The 22,329-nt window shown below is 42.1% G+C and overlaps 1 protein-coding gene across 1 annotated transcript in view; it reads right to left on the reverse strand.

Annotated features, from left to right (window-relative positions):
* Positions 1-22,329, reverse strand: part of gpr158a (G protein-coupled receptor 158a) — a 128,985-nt gene that overhangs the window by 22,904 nt on the left and 83,752 nt on the right. Inside the window, exon 6 of the mRNA XM_041814571.1 lies at positions 226-335. Coding sequence (XP_041670505.1) covers positions 226-335 — 110 coding nt within the window. The remainder of the gene's footprint in view (positions 1-225; positions 336-22,329) is intronic.

Here is a 22,329-nt window from a genome sequence, read left to right on the forward strand (position 1 = left end):
TCCTTCTTCCACTTAATGAGGCAGTGAATCCACCCTGAACCTTGCAGACCAGTGCAGTGTGGAGATAAATTATCTAAGAAACCAGCCGCCTCAGTGTTTCATAAGACTCTGTCTTCACAAGGAATTAAGATGTAACTCCAGCGTAACTGCACTTAAAGAGATGTGATACTTGAGGCATTTTCAGGACAGAAGAATGATTCTGGACTCCTGCTTTTTCTGTGTTACCTGTAGAGCTTCAGCGTCAGGGTCCCGTAGACGGTGGCGAAGCCCAGCAGCCGAACCCATCGCAGGAGGATGCAGCGGAAAACACTCGGCTGGAAATAGAGAATCCCGACCTGAAAGAGGACAGAGGAAGCCTTGAATGACAAAACTTTTTAAACAAATAGAAGAAAGAGTGTTATCCAGCTGAGAGGCTTCCCCGTCCAGATAAATATAATCCACATAGGGGGGTGTTCGCCAGCCTCGTGGCCAATTACACCTCAGATGACCCCTCACAAAGTCTAAGCATCTTGCTTTTGTTTTGATTCAAAGATTTTTTGGGACTTTTTGTCTTTATCTGGATAAGAGAGCTGGAGATAGGCAGGAAGGATGGAGAGAAAGAGTTGGAAAAGACAAGCATCAAACTAGGACAAGGTCATTGAGGGCAACAGCCTCTGTATACACTATATTGCCAAAAGTATTCGCTCACCTGCCTTGACCCTCATATGAACCTAAGTGACATCCCATTCTTAATCCATAGGGTTTAATCTGACGTGGGTCCACCCTTTGCAGCTATAACAGCTTCAACTCTTCTGGGAAGGCTTTCCACAAGGGTTAGGAGTGTGTTTGTGGGAATTTTTGACCATTCTTCCAGAAGCACATTTGTGAGGTCACACACTGATGTTGGACCAGAAGGCCTGGCTCTCAGTCTCCGCTCTAATTCATCCCAAAGGTGTTCTATGGGGTTGAGGTCAGGACTCTGTGCAGGCCAGTCAAGTTGATCCACACCAAACTCTCTCCTCCATGTCTTTATGGACCTTGCTTTGTGCACTGGTGCACAGTCATGTTGGAACAGGAAGGGGCCATCCCCAAACTGTTCCCACAAAGTTGGGAGCATGGAATTGTCCAGAATCTCTTGGTATGCTGAAGCATTCAGAGTTCCTTTGACTGGAACTAAGGGGCCAAGCCCAGCTCCTGAAGAACAAGCCCACACCATAATCCCCCCTCCACCAAACTTTACACTTGGCACAATGCAGTCAGACAAGTACCATTCTCCTGGCAACCACCAAACCCAGACTGGTCCATCAGATTGCCAGATGGAGAAGCGTGATTGGTCGCTCCAGAGAAGGCATCTCCACTGCTCTAGAGTCCAGTGGCTGCGTGCTTTACACCACTGCATCCCACGCTTTGCATTGACCTTGGTGATGTATGGCTTGGATGCAGCTGTTACCATGGAAACCCATTCCATGAAGCTCTCTACCACTGTTCTTGAGCTAATCTGAAGGCCACATGAAGTTTGGAGGTCTGTAGCCATTGACTCTGCAGAAAGTTGGTGACCTCTGCGCACTATGACCTCAGCATCCTCTGACCCCGCTCCGTCATTTTACGTGGCCTACCACTTGGTGGCTGAGTTGCTGTGGTTCCCAATGGCTTCCACTTTGTTCTAATACCACTGACAGCTGACTGTGGAATATTTAGGAGCCAGGAAATTTCACCACTGGACTTGTTGCACAGGTGGCATCCTATCACAGTACCACGCTGGAATTCACTGAGCTCCTGAGAGCGAGCCATTCTTTCACTAATGTTTGTAGAAACAGTCTGCATGCCTAGGTGATGATTTTATACACCTGTGGACATGGAAGAGACTGGAACACCTGATTTACATTATTGGATGGGTGAGTGAATACTTTTGGCAATATAGTGTATGTTTTACTGCTCTGTCGGGCCAAACCAGCTCCCTGCTTGAGCATCCTGCATATTTGTTCTGTTTTAGAAATTCTTGGACTTGGTCCAGCCAGTATGAGCTAGCACAGCCTGCATACAACTATCATCCAATCACTCGACTCTCTTCTTTCTAGAATATGCTACAAAGTAGCTTCTGACTGCCGTGCTGGTTTACATCCTGGTAGAAGACCTTTAGTGTAGTATGACAGTAGCGTTAACAGGAGCTGCAGCCTTGGCAGCAGTAACTCAGATGTAACATTTAACTGGAGTCAAAGGTCTGAACTGGTTCAAATATTAACAGTTACTCTAACAGACCATAACATTTCTCCTGTGGACTAGAGAGGGTGATGACATCTAATTTTTCAGCCAGCTAATTGTGCACATCCCCTGACACAGATGTGATGGATGGAGAGCTCACAGAGAGCCATCTGTCTGTTGAACTGGAAAACATTTAAGGGAAACGGCAGGTCTGAGAACTTCTTCTACTCCCATTGGTGTAAACTAATGTCCAACACTAAGGGTTCCCACCTAGGGATGCTTGAAAAATCTTAAAAAGTCTTCAAATGGACGTTTGAAATGTAAGGCCATAAAAGTGAAAAAAAAAAAAAAAAAAAAAAAATCAAATTCTTGCCAGTAAGAGGTGTTAAATCTTAGAAAGCACTTTGAATCTTTCTCCATTTGTTTATCTGATTTCAATCATTCTCCTTCAATTTTTTTGCATTGTTAGAATCAACATAGCGATCCTGCTTGATTAAGATAAATGTCACTATGCAGTATACTGATTAAATAGAGGTATTAAATGTGCCAAAAATGTTCAAAATTAGGCATCTATGGCCAAAAAAACAACCAGCGCGACCTTTTGCTACAGAAAGCTGTTTATTTTTTACAGTGTAGGTCTTAAAAGGTTTTGATAAGTTTTAACCTCCCAAGACCCGAGCCTTTGTTAGGAGAGAATTTTTTGTTTCTCCCACTTATCTGGGATGAATACGGTCTGACAAGTTAATACATCAGCCTCGTTGGTGAACAGGATTTTCTTGGAAATTTTCCTTTCGAAAAATTCCTCAAATATAAAAGCAAACTCCTCCTTAAATTTCTTGGCATTCTAGAAATTTTCAAAAAACATTCTCCAAAATTCAATGAAAGTGATGGACCCCCCGCCCCCAACCCCAAAAGAAGAATAAAAAAAAAAAAAAAAAAAAAAAATCCTGAATATTTCAAGGATAACCCCAAAACCCAAATTTCCAGTTCCCCAAAAATTTGGTAATAAATTTCCCATATTTTCCTTAAAATGCACAAAAAGTGCCAAAATGCCAGTAAAATTCTAAATTTCCATAAAAAAAAAAATTAAAAAATTAAAAAATAATTAAACTCGCTGAAATTTCCAATATTTTCTAAATTTACATTAAAAAAATAAATTACAAAAAATACAAAAATAAATAAACTTGCTGAAATTTCCAATATATTCTAAATTTCCATTCAAATAAATAAATAATCAAATAAATATAAAATAAATAAACATGCCGAAATTTCCAATATATTCTAAATTTCCATTAAAATAAATAATTAAATAATTAAATAAATATATAAAATATATAAACTTGCCAAAATTTCCAATATATTCTAAATTTCCTTTAAAAAAATAAACTTGTTAACTTACAAGCAAATTCTTTAAAATATCTAAACAACACATTATCCCAGCATTTAAAGCGAATGCCATAAACTTGAATGAACATTATTTTATACAATTATCTAATCAATTCTAATACCAAAACTAATCAGTAAAATGTAGAGAAGCCAAAATATAATGTCCACATTTGTGGACACAGGGTCATAGGAGATTAAATTTGGTTTTTCAAAGTGTGTAGGAACCCTGACTTCAACCCCAGCTAGGGTCAGGGTCAGGGTTAGGGTCAGGGTTAGGGTCAGGGTTAGGGTTAGAGTCACTTTCTCACATGAGGGGATGGCAAAAATCCCTAAGGATCTGCTCAGGTGGCCAAAGACCAATTTACAACGGCCACGTCCTCGACTCTTGACCTGCAGCTGCTGGTTTCCTATAATCCTGACCCTGACTTTGCCCTATTCTCTGTCCTACCATTACATTCCAGTTTGTTTCATCCCTACTGTAGTATCCTGACAGCACACAGGCTTCACAGTGAGTGGTTTCCCTCCATCGTCCCGCTCCTATTTCCCTTTGTGTCACTGGAGATGGGTGAGGAAGAAGGAAACAGGGAGATGACTAGGCACGGGAGTATTTCCTTTCCTCACGGTAACAGAGCTCGTTAGCTTGTTTTAAATGGAGATAGATGATATTTACCTCAAAGCTGTCAAATGCTTTTCAACACATAGTACACCTGTGTTTGTCTGTATTCAAATAGAGGTTCTTAATGCCGTACTATTCACAAGAGGAGCCTGAGAGGATTCAGTTTAAACAGATATGTGCAACACTGACACCACTAAGATGTGGTGTTAGCACCTCGCAGACTTAAGAACATTGTGAAATAAGCCCCTCTTTATAACAAACTGGGAATTTATTATGTATCAGGAAGAGGTTTGAATTAAAAACTGATTTTGAATTGAATCACAAGCCCCAGAATCAAAACTGAAATCAAACTGAATCCCAAGGTTTCCGCCCCTGTTTCCATCTCTCCAGTCAGGATTAGCACGGATTCTCCTTCTCTCTGTGGAAACCTGGTTTTGCAGAATATATTTCCTTGCAATCCTCTTGAACTCCTCATCAGACGTCTTTTTCTTTCCTTGTGTGTTTCTTGAGAATGATTCTGCTTTGCTGATGAAAACATCAACACAACATGCATTTCAGAGTCTTACTCACACTAATCCACCTGAGGCTGCTAACGTCATGCAAAGCTCGCCCTTGAGACAAAGACGGGGCGTCCACCCATGTTTGCTACGGAGACCCAGAAAACCCACTGAACTGCTGCCTAACAAATAAAAAGCTGAGGTTTTCCAAAGACAGAAGCAGCACCAAAACAAACCCACACAGAAATGAAGAAACAAACATGCGAGGAAACGTAATTATCTGCCCGTTGCAGATGTGCAGCGATTTCCCCCGTGGGATTGTTAATGTTAATCGGATTAGCCGAGGCATTATTGCGTTCCCTCAGGCTGCGCTGAAGACGCCAGCATGTGGATATTTTTTGCTCACTAGGTTTGAAGTCAGTCAGGGGACATGGAGGACCCCACGGGAGAAGGGGTGGCCCACATCCTCATCCTCTGCTCGATGACGCCGGCCGGGCAAACACACAGAAACTTCTGACTCGCTACAGTTGACTCAGCTCTGCAAAGGAGTAATGTCGCAGAGCAAATAATGAATGGATGAGCTGTTAATCCTAAATGCATACAGGGTGTTTACATGCTGACCTGAACTCTCAGGAGACTGAAACAGCTTTGAAACTAAACTTTAGAGGCACTGGAACTCATCGGTGAGGTTAAAGATAATATCTAAATGAGAATGTGTGACTGCTCCTTCGTGCATTCTTCTGTTTTTTAAATAGAGGAGCCGATAAAGAGATATGAGGCCGGGCAGGCGCTGAGCAACTTGCTGACGCACATTTAGGCCCGCGGGGACAGAAGAGGGCAGAGGAGGATGAGTAAAACCACACCAGGGGAGCGACACAGCTCACGACTCCTTTTTAAGATGAACTACAAAAGAGCAGCTGGATCACAGTCACGTGACGGTTTCAGGAGGTGTTCTCTGCACCATCGTCCTCTGGAGGGGCCGCTCCAACTGCTCTGAATGAGAGAGAAACTTTTGAAGACGTTTAGCAGTTTGAGGCTGATCTCTCTTTAAATGGAGAGATCTCACTGTTCCCATTTATTCACTGACAAAATCACAACTGAGATGGAGAACAACTAACCAGACTCTGGGGTAAAGGGGTTTTGCAAAGTCTTGTGACAAACTTCGTGATGGGACTGCTGTTTTTATTGATATGATGCTTTTATCAATACGTCCTTACAGTCTGATATCTGCTGTTGGTACTTTTCTGTTGTTTGGTGGAAAGATGACACATTCTGAACAGAGGTGGTGTTAGCCGAGCAGAGCTTGAGTTGAAGAGTTCAAAATGACATATTTCAATCTGTTATATCTAAATATCGATATGTCAAATGCAAAACACACACACACACACACCCACACACACACACACACCACACTGGTCATGGGTTTGTCTTCCAGTCACATTAATGGTGCATGTCTCCCCCTATTCTCTCCCCACATTTCCTGTCTCTCTAGAGCTGTCTTAGCAAATAAAGTAAAAAATGCCCTAAAATTAATCTGAAGGAAACACAAAAACCTAAACCATAATTACGTTCAGTCAATTTTTCTGAAGTCAAGTAAAAACATTCTGTAAACCATCTTCACACGGCCACAGTGAAGAAATGTCACACCACAACCAGGCAAGGTTGGGTTGTAGGGGGTGGCTAAAGTTAGCAGCGCTAGCACCTCATACTTTCAATCTCATTTGCAGGTTAACGCCCACATTCCTGAACTAAATATCCTCACTAAATCTTTCTTTCATACGTGAGTATAACCTGACACAGCCTCTGGATAATTTTATCCCCATTTTCTAGATTAAACTAGTGACACGTTTGGATATGATGCAGTGATAGGATATAATACGATATAATGTGATGCAAGACGATACTTTACAAAATATGAACAGATGAAGTTTCTTCATGAAAGTTTTGTCTGCAATTTAGCATTTACAAATCTCTGACTAACAAACGCTAAAACTAGAAAAGCACTCAGACCTCCGCCATCAGCCCTATCTCCCAAGAGTGAAGAATCTTTTAAAAACATTCCTGGATTCAGACGGTGATCCGGATCACTCCCAAAATATAATCAGTTCTTCCTTATGCCACACCTGACATTTCCTGGGAATTTCATGGAAACCCTACAATCAACTCCACAACTCTACTACCAACTGGACAACCCTACTACCAACTCCACAACCCTACTACCAACTCCACAACCCTACTACCAACCTCACAACCCTACTACCAACTCCACAACCCTACTACCAACTCCACAACTCTACTACCGACTGAACAACCCTACTACCAACTGGACAACCCTACTACCAACTGAACAACCCTACTACCAACTGGACAACCCTACTACCAACTCCACAACTCTACTACCAACTGGACAACCCTACTACCAACTGGACAACCCTACTACCAACTGGACAACCCTACAACCAACTCCACAACCCTACTACCAACTGAACAACCCTACTACCAACTGAACAACCCTACTACCAACTGAACAACCCTACTACCAACTCCACAACTCTACTACCAACTCCACAACCCTACTACCAACTGAACAACCCTACTACCAACTGAACAACCCTACTACCAACTGAACAACCCTACTACCAACTCCACAACTCTACTACCAACTGAACAACCCTACTACCAACTCCACAACCCTACTACCAACTGGACAACCCTACTACCAACTCCACAACCCTACTACCAACTGAACAACCCTACTACCAACTGAACAACCCTACTACCAACTCCACAACCCTACTACCAACTGGACAACCCTACTACCAACTCCACAACCCTACTACCAACTGGACAACCCTACTACCAACTCCACAACCCTACTACCAACTGGACAACCCTACTACCAACTGGACAACCCTACTACCAACTCCACAACTCTACTACCAACTGGACAACCCTACTACCAACTGAACAACCCTACTACCAACTGGACAACCCTACTACCAACTCCACAACTCTACTACCAACTCCACAACCCTACTACCGACTGAACAACTCTACTACCAACTCCACAACTCTACTACCAACTGAACAATCCTACTACCAACTGGACAACCCTACTACCAACTCCACAACTCTACTACCAACTGAACAACCCTACTACCAACTCCACAACCCTACTACCAACTGGACAACCCTACTACCGACTCCACAACTCTACTACCAACTCCACAACCCTACTACCGACTGAACAACTCTACTACCAACTCCACAACTCTACTACCAACTGAACAATCCTACTACCAACTGGACAACCCTACTACCAACTCCACAACTCTACTACCAACTGAACAACCCTACTACCAACTGAACAACCCTACTACCAACTCCACAACTCTACTACCAACTGAACAACCCTACTACCAACTGAACAACCCTACTACCAACTGAACAACCCTACTACCAACTGGACAACCCTACTACCAACTGAACAACCCTACTACCAACTCCACAACTCTACTACCAACTGAACAACCCTACTACCAACTGAACAACCCTACTACCGACTGAACAACCCTACTACCGACTGAACAACCCTACTACCAACTGGACAACCCTACTACCAACTCCACAACTCTACTACCAACTGAACAACCCTACTACCAACTGAACAACCCTACTACCAACTGAACAACCCTACTACCAACTGAACAACCCTACTACCAACTGGACAACCCTACTACCAACTCCACAACTCTACTACCAACTGAACAACCCTACTACCAACTCCACAACCCTACTACCAACTGGACAACCCTACTACCGACTGAACAACCCTACTACCAACTGGACAACCCTACTACCAACTCCACAACTCTACTACCGACTGAACAACCCTACTACCGACTGAACAACCCTACTACCTACTGAACAACCCTACTACCAACTGAACAACCCTACTACCAACTGAACAACCCTACTACCAACTGAACAACCCTACTACCAACTGGACAACCCTACTACCAACTCCACAACTCTACTACCAACTCCACAACTCTACTACCAACTGAACAACCCTACTACCAACTGAACAACCCTACTACCAACTGGACAACCCTACTACCAACTCCACAACCCTACTACCAACTGAACAACCCTACTACCAACTGGACAACCCTACTACCAACTCCACAACTCTACTACCGACTGAACAACCCTACTACCGACTGAACAACCCTACTACCTACTGAACAACCCTACTACCAACTGAACAACCCTACTACCGACTGAACAACCCTACTACCAACTGAACAACCCTACTACCAACTCCACAACTCTACTACCAACTGAACAACCCTACTACCAACTGAACAACCCTACTACCAACTGAACAACCCTACTACCAACTGGACAACCCTACTACCAACTGGACAACCCTACTACCAACCTCACAACCCTACTACCAACTCCACAACCCTACTACCAACTGAACAACCCTACTACCAACTGAACAACCCTACTACCAACTCCACAACTCTACTACCGACTGAACAACCCTACTACCAACTGGACAACCCTACTACCAACTCCACAACTCTACTACCAACTGAACAACCCTACTACCAACTGAACAACCCTACTACCGACTGAACAACCCTACTACCAACTGAACAACCCTACTACCGACTGAACAACCCTACTACCAACTGAACAACCCTACTACCAACTGAACAACCCTACTACCAACTGGACAACCCTACTACCAACTGAACAACCCTACTACCGACTGAACAACCCTACTACCAACTGGACAACCCTACTACCAACTCCACAACTCTACTACCGACTGAACAACCCTACTACCGACTGAACAACCCTACTACCTACTGAACAACCCTACTACCAACTGAACAACCCTACTACCAACTGAACAACCCTACTACCAACTGGACAACCCTACTACCAACTCCACAACTCTACTACCAACTCCACAACTCTACTACCAACTGAACAACCCTACTACCAACTGAACAACCCTACTACCAACTGGACAACCCTACTACCAACTCCACAACCCTACTACCAACCAACACTAGGTGGTGTTTGATCAACACATCCACCCCTACTCTGCCCTAAAGCTGTGGACATTTTTTTTATTCACCGGATTATTTTCAAGTGTCCCTCATAATATACAAGGACATCCAGAGCACTACGGGGTTGTGTCAATCCTCTGTCCTGCCCGATGGCTCTCGCCCTACTTAAGCCCCAATTCTAGGCCCAAACATGCCAGAGAGCTCTGCACAGAACTGCAGTTATGGATGAGGAACAACTAGAGAGGGTGATCAACAAGCACTGGGCGAGTCCTAAGATTTTCTTCCTTTCCTTTTTTATTTTTCTTGTTCAGTATTTGGCAAAACAGACATGCTGATGCATTCATAAAGTCTGAAATAGAAATGTTATGTTATATTACACAAATGTAAAACTTTCTCTACCTTCAAAGTAAAAGTGTTAAATCAGTGATATTCAACGTCTGGCACTTTTGTGATTATTTGTGGCTCTTTTATGTCTTAATTTTAAATATTCCCCCAGAAAACCTTAAAAAAAGGGAAGCTCTTTTGCCCTTTTTTTACAATTTTGTTGCCACTTTTCATCTATTGAAGCTACCTTTGGTCATTAAAACCACTTTAACCTAGTTTTGCCCATTTTAGCCACTTCTTTTTGCCATTTTTGCCCTATTTCAACTTTTTTTTTTGCCACTTTTTGCCCATTAAAGATATCTTTTGCCATTAAGTACCACTTGTTTGCTCTGTTTTTGCCTGTTTTTGCCACTTTAATCACATTTTTGCCCTTTTTCATCACTTTTTACCCATTTCAGCTACCTTTTGCCACTTCATACCACTTTTTCGTATTTTTTGCCAATTTTGCCACTCTTGACTGTTTCTTCCCATTTTAGTCACTTTTCACTCCTTTTTTGCCACTTCTGGACCATTTTTTGACACCTGTAACTCATTTTGTTGTCACTTCTCACCCATTTCTGTTACTTTCTGACCCTTTTTCCACATTTTCACCCATTTTGTTGCTTTTGACCATTTTGCCTGCCCTAACTTATTGTTTTTGCTACCTCAAGTTGTTTTTGTCACTTTTCACCAGTTAAATTGTGGCTTTTGCAAAGAAATTTTTCAACTCTTTGTCTCTTTGGCGAGTAACACTGTGTTAAATATAATTCTGTTAACAGGGAGACAGCAACATTGCAGAGCAGATTAGATAAGTTACTTTCGCAGTCATCCACTGTTTGACATCTTTTCTGTCACTATGAACCTACAGACGGCCTCCAAACCTCACAGCCATTATTTGGCAGCTTTATAGATGTTAGAAATTCGTAAAAATGAAAGAATATCAAACCCAGATTTACATGACAGCTTCACACTTTTCAACCTGGCAGAGCTGAAATTAGAAACATGAGACCAGAAACAGATGAGAAAAGCCTTTGATAGCTAAAACATGGCACAGTGTCAGTTCTTCTAAACCTTAAAGCAGCTCATTTGGACAGAATCCTTCTCACCAGCTCCTGGTTCATGTGGGCTGGACAAGTGAATTCAAATCTGGAGAGATTTTCTGTTGTTGTTGGAAATGTGACATGCACGGCAGCTTCAACCACCCACTGGAGCTGCAGATATGTGCCATGAAAGAAGAGTCTTACAGAATTTCATGAGGCTTAAACTCTAGTCCTTCTGCTGACTGCAACATAAAACCAGAAACCAGCTCCCCATGGACTCTCAGCTCTCCTCAGTTCATCCCACTCAATCAGGTAAATCCTGATCCGACAGTCTCCAGTCAATCATGAAGCATATTTTAGCTCAGCCATTGTCCTCAGACGTTGCTTTGACCCTCGGACTGTGCAGCCCTGAGCTGGGACTCATTACACAAACTATGCATATTCCACCAGCAGGGTTTCTGGGAAGTGACCGGCCCTCGACCTCAGACAGGTTCCTCTTAGAGTAAGATCAGATTCTGCACCCCCCTCTTTTATTTTCAAACCTTCCATTAATAATCAATGCTAAGTGCTGGGAATCTTAGATTCAGCGCTGTGGGAAAGGAGAGGGATCAGGTGTTATCTGTGAGTGGAGGGATTGAGAGGATCAGGGAGCTGTATACTGATCTAATGCACATCAATATCCAGGAGACCATGATCAACACACTGACTACTCTTCCTCCTGTATCACTTACAGCGTGAGTGAAGGCTTTGGGAAATGCTGAGTGAGCGCTACAAACATTGCAGAGCTATTTTAAAATTGCTGATATTTTCATTTAAGTCCGTTAAAGATTTTGCATCTTGATCTGAGGGTTTTGCAGGAAATATATGGGCTTTTATTTTTGTATTGGGCAGGCAGGTGGAAAGTTCCTGGCTGGATGTCTGCTGTGATCATTAGTTTCATCTGCTGACCTGGTCTCCAGCCTCCCCAGACACCTGACTTAACACAACCTGGCTCTGCATCCTCCTCCCAAACAAAGTCCTATCATGTTCAGACGACAAACAGAACAGAGTGTTCTACAGACAAAGCCCTTAGAGGGAACATTTGGCTTCCATAGGCAGCTTTGTTCAGGAGTAGAGGTGCACAATGGCACAATTTATGGAGTGCAAACCTGCTGACCACAGCAGAATACTGTCTTATCCTCCTTTTAAGTCTGTAGTTATTAAATGATTTAATTTTTAATAACAGACCTTCTGGCCTGGACCTTTTCCCTGACCCCGTTCTAACTGTTAATGAAGGGAAGAAAGCTTAGACTGGATGTTTGAAGAAAATTATTTTCTTGATAGCTCAGCAAAGAAATCTATAGTAGAAAACCAAAGGAAGACACTCACATCCCTAAATGGTTCCAGGAGCTAACAGGAACTCTAACAGAGAAGAGAAAGTAACCAGAAGTGACGACTGAGCATGCTCTTCCTCAGAGACTCAGGAAGTTTGAAGAAGAGGATGTTGGTTGGAGACGTCACTTCTTGTTCATGCTTTTTTGGAGTGGAGCTTCCTGGTGTGTGGACCTTTATATGTCTTTGTCAAATCTTTAAAGGTACGGGGTGCTGGTTCAGCTTAGATCTTGCAGTCCATCTTGCAGTCTTTGCAGTAAACCCAAGTCTGGTTCATGCCCCGCACATACTCTCACCATGCCATTCCCTTCTGTCCAGGTTTAGGACAATTTAAATTCAGCTGTGAAAAGAAACCTCGGCTGAAAGCCTCTGCAAGCCTCTGCTGACATGATAAAAAAATAAGACAAGAAAAATTCTATATTTCTATGTATGTTTGTTTTATGTTATGTTAGCTTGGCTAAGCTAACTGGCTGCTGGCTGTGGTGTGATTCCATACCGGAGTATTGTTAATATGAAATACCTCTCAATTATTCTTTAAAGGGATATTTCAGTGTTTTTACATCATATGAGGTACCAGTGTTAATTTTGGCAGCTATTTTTAATTTTAGTCTTAGTTTTAGTCTTTAAATGAAATGTATTCTGTGTTTTTGTGGTTAGTTTGTAATGCAGGCTTTGGCTGCGGTTTTCATGCTCCTGCATTACAAATTAGAGACAAAAGTGCAGAGGCTTTCAGCCGAGGTTTCTTTTCACAGCTGAATTTAAATTGTCCCAAACCTGGACAGAAGGGAATGGCATGGTGAGAGTATGTGCGGGGCATGAACCAGACTTGGGTTTACTGCAAAGACTGCAAGATGGACTGCAAGATCTAAGCTGAACCAGCACCCCGTACCTTTAAAGATTTGACAAAGACATATAAAGGTCCACACACCAGAAGGCTCCACTCCAAAAAAGCATGAACAAGAAGTGACGTCTCCAACCAACATCCTCTTCTTCAAACTTCCTGAGTCTCTGAGGAAGAGCATGCTCAGTCGTCACTTCTTGTTACTAACTTTTTGAGCTGGAGCGTTCTGGTCTGCAGACTTACCAGGGGCATCTGAAAATAATCTGTTGAAAAAAATATCAAAGTCTGCACCTTTAGGGTAGAGGAAGGGGTGGGTGTGGGGAGTAAACACGGCTTAGGGTACCGTCCAAGTGAGTAGCAGGGTGAGCGTGAACACCTGGTCGTGCTGTGGACGTCCCAAGTCCCCAAAACCCCCCGGAGGTCTCCAGCTGTGCTATGAGGGTTGGAACAATAGAAAGATGTTGAGTTTGACCTTGGCTGCCAAGTGACACACGTGTGCCAACATGTGTCCAGCCTGACCCGTGGGGTCAAAACAATGCACCAATTTCAATCACAGGATCAACGCCATGTTCAGAAATGAGGTCAGATTAACCACATCTGAAGTCATATGTCACTGATCATACAACCTCACAGAAATTCAGTTCATTGTTAATCTTACTGATTGAAAACGGCGGTATTTGTAATGGTTTTAATTGTATTTAAAGGGACCCTTTTATGGTAATTATGAATTTCATTAAAATAATCCTTGTATGTTCTGTATCTAACAATAATAAATCAACTTCTTCTAGAAAGGAGGCGACACTGAGGATGAGTTTTACATGAACAATCTTGTGTCTAATGTTGATTCCAGTGCAGATACATGAAGGTCTTTAACTGCTGCTTTCACCAGGACTGCAGAGAAACTGGCACCCTTGGCCCAGAGGTCAAAGGTCTACCAGTGGATGAGAGATGGTTGCAGACGGGCTCTGAGCCTGGGAACGTTCTGATAACTTTAGTAGGCATGATCCATTTCCTCTTGTTTAATCAGTTTCTAAGGATATATAATAAATAATGCTGGTTAAATAATGATGATAGGAGCCCAACAGAACTAATAAACATAAAGAGAACAAGATTCACACACTCACCCACTTACTCATTCAATCAACACTCAGTCGTTTAATTTGCAGTTTTATTTCATTCCTAATCATCTCTGGTTTCTGCGCCCACCAGCTGGCTCAGAGTCAGCGGGCTGCTCACCAGTGAGAGCGTCCCTGATGATATGATGGTGACGCAGGGCGGCCAGCTGTGGTGTGAGCGGTGGCTGTGCAGGGAGCTGATTGTCTACTTTTAAAAACCCCTTACATTATGAAAAGAGCCTATTTATGGTTAGCCTTTAGACCGGAAACACTGAGAAGGACAGAGAAGCTGCTCAGCAGCTGAATGGAAGATTTCTCACAAAGATATCTGGGATGGATCGACTTTGTTCCACATGATTTAACACTTTCCTCACTGAAGCAAAGCTTCTAAACTTACAGACACTTCTGACACAGCCTTGGCCGTACTTCAGCACTCCTGGCATCGAACTACTTTAACCAAGAGTAGAGGACGTCTGATGGAGCAGCTCCATCCTGTGTGATGAGAACGTTTTCTTCTGAATCAGAGTCAAACACGTCATCATTTCAGACATCATCCATCCATCCATCATCCATCATCCATCCATCAATCCATCATCCATCCATCCATCCATCCATCCATCCATCCATCATCCATCCATCCATCATCCATCCATCCATCATCCATCATCCATCCATCCATCATCCATCCATCCATCCATCCATCCATCCATCCATCATCCATCCATCCATCCATCCATCCATCCATCATCCATCATCCATCATCCATCCATCCATCCATCATCCATCCATCCATCCATCCATCCATCCATCCATCCATCATCCATCATCCATCATCCATCCATCATCCATCCATCCATCCATCATCCATCCATCCATCCATCCATCCATCCATCATCCATCATCCATCATCCATCCATCCATCATCCATCCATCCATCCATCATCCATCCATCCATCCATCCATCCATCCATCCATCATCCATCATCCATCATCCATCCATCCATCATCCATCCATCCATCCATCCATCATCCATCCATCAATCCATCATCCATCCATCCATCCATCCATCCATCCATCCATCCATCATCCATCCATCCATCATCCATCATCCATCCATCCATCCATCATCCATCCATCCATCCATCCATCCATCCATCCATCATCCATCCATCCATCATCCATCCATCCATCCATCCATCATCCATCCATCCATCCATCCATCCATCCATCCATCATCCATCATCCATCCATCCATCATCCATCCATCCATCCATCCATCCATCCATCCATCCATCATCCATCCATCCATCCATCCATCCATCCATCCATCCATCATCCATCATCCATCATCCATCCATCCATCATCCATCCATCCATCATCCATCCATCCATCTATCCATCCATCCATCCATCCATCATCCATCCATCCATCCATCCATCCATCCATCCATCCATCATCCATCATCCATCCATCATCCATCCATCCATCCATCATCCATCCATCCATCCATCCATCCATCCATCATCCATCATCCATCATCCATCCATCCATCATCCATCCATCCATCCATCATCCATCCATCCATCCATCCATCCATCATCCATCATCCATCATCCATCCATCCATCATCCATCCATCCATCCATCCATCATCCATCCATCCATCCATCATCCATCATCCATCCATCCATCCATCCATCATCCATCCATCCATCATCCATCCATCCATCCATCCATCATCCATCCATCCATCTATCCATCATTCATCCATCCATCCATCCATCCATCCCTCCGTCCATCCATCACCTGCCCCCACAGTATAGCATGGTGGTGGCAGCATCATGCTGTGGAGATGCTTCTCTGCAGCCCTGGAAGGCTTGAAAAGGTAGGGGGTGAAAATGAACACTGCAAATTATAGGAAATTCCTGGGGGCCAATTTTATTCAGTCTGCAAGAAAACTACGGCTTTGGAGAGGATTTATTTTCCAGCAAGACAATAATCTGAAGCATACAGCGAAAGCTACATAGAAATGGTTTAAAGACAACAAGGAGAATGTTCTAGAGAGGCTGAGTCAAAGCCCAGACCTCAGTCCAACAGCCAAGGGGGTGAATACTTTTATAGGTACAGTACACTGGTCAAGTTAACTTGACTCAGGGGCTCAAGCATACTGGGGTACGATACAGATTTTTATGTCAGATCGGCGTTTCATCCACATGGAAATGACGTTTTGCGTGACTGTAAACGATACTTTTTGTAAACGGGTCCCAGAGTGCATAAATCTGTAAACGACTACGTTTCGTCTCCGTGTGGACGGCTATCCGCATCTTTCTTGAAACGATTACGTCACACACAGCGTAGCTCCCTTAAGGCGCCTGCGTGGGTCCGACCAAAACATACTGAGCTTGTTATGGCTTTTACAGCAACATCTGATGCTCCTTTACCACCACTGTGAAACGCACACACCAGATGTTCTTAAATCCAACGCTGAGAACAACCAGAAGGACCACTAGAAGAAAGTTCATGTCAGTTTTCTGTGATCTTCTTCTTGTCCTTTGCTGCATTTCTGTGGCAGCGTTACAGCGCCACATACAGGCTTGGCAAATGCACTACAACATTTTCAGTCGTTTCAGTGGTTCCTTAACGACTCCGTCTTTATGGAAAACTTTTTCAAAACGAAACAACAATATATCATCTTTGTCTGATCTTTGTGTGGACGGGGGCCTAGTGTGAGTGCACCCAAATCCACCCTTCTGTTGTCTATAGACCAAGAGCCCAAAACAAATCTAAGAAGAGGATCAGTTACATTCTTCCCTGGTATTAACCATTTCCAGCACTCTTGGCCTTTCTCGTTTAAATCACCAGCAACGAGTCAAAGATTTGTCCAAAACTGTAACGACCTCAATATTCTTGCAAAATATGATTGAAAGTTTGAAGTGAAATTTGTTACTTTATGTGCAATGATCTCACAAGTTCTGCCATTCTTTGTGTAGTTCTGTGGATGTCAGGGTTTAAACATGGATGAAAATATGACCATAGCATAAACAGCCAAGACTTCAGGTGAAAAATGGACCACAGTGGTTCAAGAATGAAGTTTCAGATTCAGCTCTTGTAAGGAAGTCGATGAGACTTTGGTTTGTTGTCCTCACACAGGAGGAAAAACAACAAAGGCCTTGCATTCATACAGAAACCACCCTGGGACAGTGGTTATAAATAATTTAAGCAGGCTGTCCCGTGGGGCTGCTTTCCCTAACACAAACCAGCTATTTCTGAATCCTGAACAGGTTCAGTGGAAAAACGCTGCCCTGAATTCATTGCTAGACTGGGGACTGCATAACTGCCCTCTTGTCTGCCCTGATGGTAAATTAAATACAGTAAGTGACCCAGTATGGAAAAAAATGTAATGTTGTGTCCTTGTGGACGCCTTTTCAGTGGAGAAAAAGAGACACAACGCCATACAGGCTGCAACAAAGCACCAATATGCACCAGGTTTCTGCACATTGGTGCATCAACTCATGCAGCTGGCGTCCCTTTAACTCAATACAGCTGAGACTTTTAGGAAAAGGCTGTAAACAGTGTTTGCTATGAACACAGGCTTATCTAGCCAGCCTTTGACTGTATTTACTCAGACACAGTGCAGCCTAGTTTGTTAGAAGCAGGCAGTGACCTTGGAAAACAGATAATAGCAAAGTTTATTCCATTAATACACACATAGCCGGGGCTAGCGCTAACTTTAATTTCAGTTAAACACAAAATCTGGCTCTCTGCATTCCCGAAAGGCTTCATGTGAGAACGGAAACACACCCACCAAAATATGACGCCGAAGTCGATGCACCATGGAGCAAACACGGATAATTTTGTGCTAGACCGCTTTGGATAATTAGCCGTGCTGCGGGGCAAACAGGAGATCTTCAACAAATAACACTTTCAGAAAGAAAGTGGGTGGTTTCTTTGATTAGACTAACAGTTGGCAGAAGAAGCAGCCGTGTGTAATTAACTTGTAATGTGTAGACAATAAAAATGCAAATGCATGTGTTCACAGGGGTCGATGCAGAGGGTGAAAGCTTCGGGGATTGATCCCCTTCACCGTGAAGGTCAGGGTCCCACCGAGTATCGATCATGTAGGATGTCAGACCTCTCTCAGTGTGCTGTGAAATGAGCTTCAGCAGAATAAAAACACCAACGTGCAGTATAGTATGCTCTGATCGTCCACTCCTATTTCACAAAAGCTGGCCATAAATCTGCTGAAATTGTGCTTGAGGATATTCTACACGCTTTTGGTGATGCCTTACCTCACAAGAAAAACACACAAACAGAAGTGAACAGTGTAAATGCTGATTCTAAACACATCCAGCAGACCAACGATAACTATGGACCGCTTTAACATGGACATAGGAATGCCATCCACTGGTTTCTGAAGTTCAGGACCAACCATTAAAGGATATTCTTCCTCTAACCTGCAAAAAGATGGAGCTGAGACAAGCCTCAAGCCAGTGGTGTCAAACTCGATCACAGCAGGGGCCGGATTCTGAGTTTAGGCCTTACCTGAGAGCCTAACAGGGTCAACATTGAACCATAAACCTCATTTTCACCACAAATATGGGAAAAAACACTGAACACTGATGATACATGATGTTGTGACTAAAAACAGTCAAATGATCCATTAAAGGCTCAAAATCTGAGATTGAAAGTCAAAATTATGCTTTTAAAAGGCAAAAATATGAGATAGAAAGTTAAAAAAACAGCTAAAACTATGAAATGTTATTTGTTTTAAAGGTCAAAATATCAGATAAAATCTAAAAGCATGATTTAAAATTATAAATACGAGAAAAAATGTTAAATTATGATTCTAAAAGTTCAAAATAAGGAATTTAAGTCAGGGTTAGTAGTTTAAAATGTCAGAATATAAATAAATATTTTAAATTTTGACTCTTAAATGTCAGATTATGAAATAAAATTTGAAATCATGAGTTTAAAAGGTTTAAATTTGGTAAAAAGTCAAAATTATGAATTTAAAGGACAAAATATGAAATACATTTTTCAATTATGAGTGTAAAAAGTTTAAAAAATACGGGATTAAAAGTCAAAGGTTGTAGTTCAAAGGTCAAAATATAAATTAAAGTATAAAATTGATATCCTAAAAAGTGAAGATATGACCTCATACTGGTGGGCCAGTTTTAGTAAAAGTATGATATGATCTTGAGGGCCGGTTATGACTGTACTACAGGCCGGATTTGGCCCCCGGGCCTTGAGTTGGACACCCCTGCCTTAAGCCCTCCTGGCTAACAGCAACAACCCTCCCATCAGTCGACTCAATCCTGCCTTTAATAATGCAAATGTGTGCACAACTTTTAGCTTCAATGCAATGAAACAAATGAAACAAATGGAAAAACATGTTCTTGAGTGAAAGAGGTGAAGACAGCAGCCAAACCGACCACGTTCATGTTTTTAACCAGGTTATAAATACATTCATATCTGATGTAGAAACTGGGCTTTGTAATATGGTGGTTAATGGGACTTCCTGGCCTTTGGAGCCAGCCCCAAGTGGTCACTCTAGGAACTGCAAGTTTATTCCAAGGTGGCTCCAATTTTCAACACTGGGGGTTTCAGCTTAAGAAAAAAATTCTGGCATCTTTATTTTTGGCATTTGCATTTATTATTTAATCTTCTTTGTTTTTTTGAGCATACAGTAATGTTGGCCCTCAAACAAAAACAAAAGAATGCACAATTTACTGCCATGATATGGGTGACAGTAGATACACTGTAAAAAATACAACTAGATTAATACTGAGTGGTATATTGACTTTGCTTTTGATACCTGAACTAGTGACACACTGCTTTCTATCGAGCTCATTTCAGTATTAAACCAATGCAGTCCAACATTTTCAATGGACCAATCAAAATAAAAATGGGCGGGGCCTCGTATACCAGCTTTGTTAGCCAGCAGTGGGTGAACAGAAACTGTTCTGACTTGTCTTCACGAGGGTAAAGTTCCCAGGTCTGCAGGTCTCAGGGGACTGAAGCTGCTCCGACTCTCCAGGTTGGAATTCCAAGTCTGGGCTGAATTTTTGATGACGTACACTCGGAATTTCTGAGTTCTGAGAATATATGGATCACACCAGTATTCTTCAACACCACTTTCTCCTTGATTTTAAGACTTTAGCTGTGTCGTCAGAGACATTAACCCTTTACCTACTGAGTCTAAAAATGTCGATTTGGACATATTTAGTTATTCTGGCTGTAAAATAGTCAGGAAATGCCCTAAGTCTGAGAGCTGTGGTCCCTTTTCCCAGGAGTACTTGAACTTGACTTTTCAACATCTGGTTAATGATTATTGCATATAATATGGAATTGTCAGCAGTTTAAAAGAAGAAAAACACAAAAACAGATTTGTTTTTCATGGCTTTTATGAGAAGAAATGTTGTTATTGCTCATGAAGTTTTGATTTGACATTTGAAATGTGAACCTATACATGTTTAGAACAATCAGCAGTCATTTTTGGAGTCTAGGACTCTGGATGTGCAAAACAGTGCAAAAGATAACTATATACATAGGAGACAATTAGTGCAAATAAAGGTGGAAAAATGCATTCTCAGCATTCTCAGTAACATGTTGTTATTGCACATGACAGACACGCACAGATGCCACTATCTAACGCTATTTTAGAAAACTAAACACCACTCTCACTCGCTCTCCTTTTACTCTCTTCCTTCACTCTCCTTTCTCACTCTCTTTTGCCAAAGCTGCCGTCTTCACAGTGCTGTTCGACATTACCGTAATATATATACCACACATCATATATTGCCAGAAAGCACAGATTCTCAGCTCTCTGTCAGCATTTGAAGTTTTTAGATTGGGCAAACTTTGACAGAGTTACGGTAATATTACTCTGGACATATAAAACACAGCGCCAGTGCTGGCTCAGTAGGTTAAGGGTTAATGATACTTGGGAAGAGTTTGTGGGGTCACAAATGACATTAACAGAGATGAATATTAAAAAAGAGGATTTTTGTTATTTTGCAGATGCCTGATCAAAAACAAAATAAATGTCAGAATGCCAGAAAACAAAATGGAAAAAAACGAGACAACTTTTTGGAAATAAAGTGATAAAGGAATAATAAAAAAAGAAGAGACAAAAAGTGGCAAGCACGGGTAAAAATTGTTTTAAAAATGGCATTAATTGGTTTGTTTAAAGTGGCAAAAAGGGCCAAAAGTAGGAAAAATCACCTGAAAAGTGGCCAAAAAATAGCAAAAACAGGCAAAGAGTGGCAAAACATGCAAAAACAGGTGAAAAGTGACAAGAATGGGTTAAAAGTTGCAAAAACTGGTATCAATGAGCAAAATGGATGAAAATAAAAATGGGCTAAATGCCACAGAAACTGGCACAAATAGATAAAAATGGTCAAAAAGCAGCTTAAGTAGGCAAAATGATTCTGCAGAAAGAGGCAAAAGTGGTCAAAAATGATAAAAATGTGTGAAAAAGGACAAAAGCAGGAAAACTGTGGCAGAAAGAAAGAAAGGGTCCAAGGGGGCAAAAAGTGGTAATATTGGAGAAAAGCTGCAAATAGTGGCAAAAAATGGCAAATTTGTCCAAAGTAGGCAAAAGGTTGCTAAAAGATGTTAGCAAAAAGTGGCCAGAAAAAAAGTGCAAATACGGGCAAGAAGTGGTCGAGAAAGTGGCAGAAATGGGCGAGAAAGGGCAAACCTTTGGATGAAGTGGCAGAAAATGAAGAAAAGTTGTAAAAAGTAGCAAAAATGGGTTTAAAGTTGTAATAATATCACATAAGCTTTTATTCTGACTGACCTTTACCAACATTATAATTCTTGTGAC

This window comes from Cheilinus undulatus, linkage group 19, assembly GCF_018320785.1.
Source record: "Cheilinus undulatus linkage group 19, ASM1832078v1, whole genome shotgun sequence".
Lineage (NCBI taxonomy): Eukaryota > Metazoa > Chordata > Actinopteri > Labriformes > Labridae > Cheilinus > Cheilinus undulatus.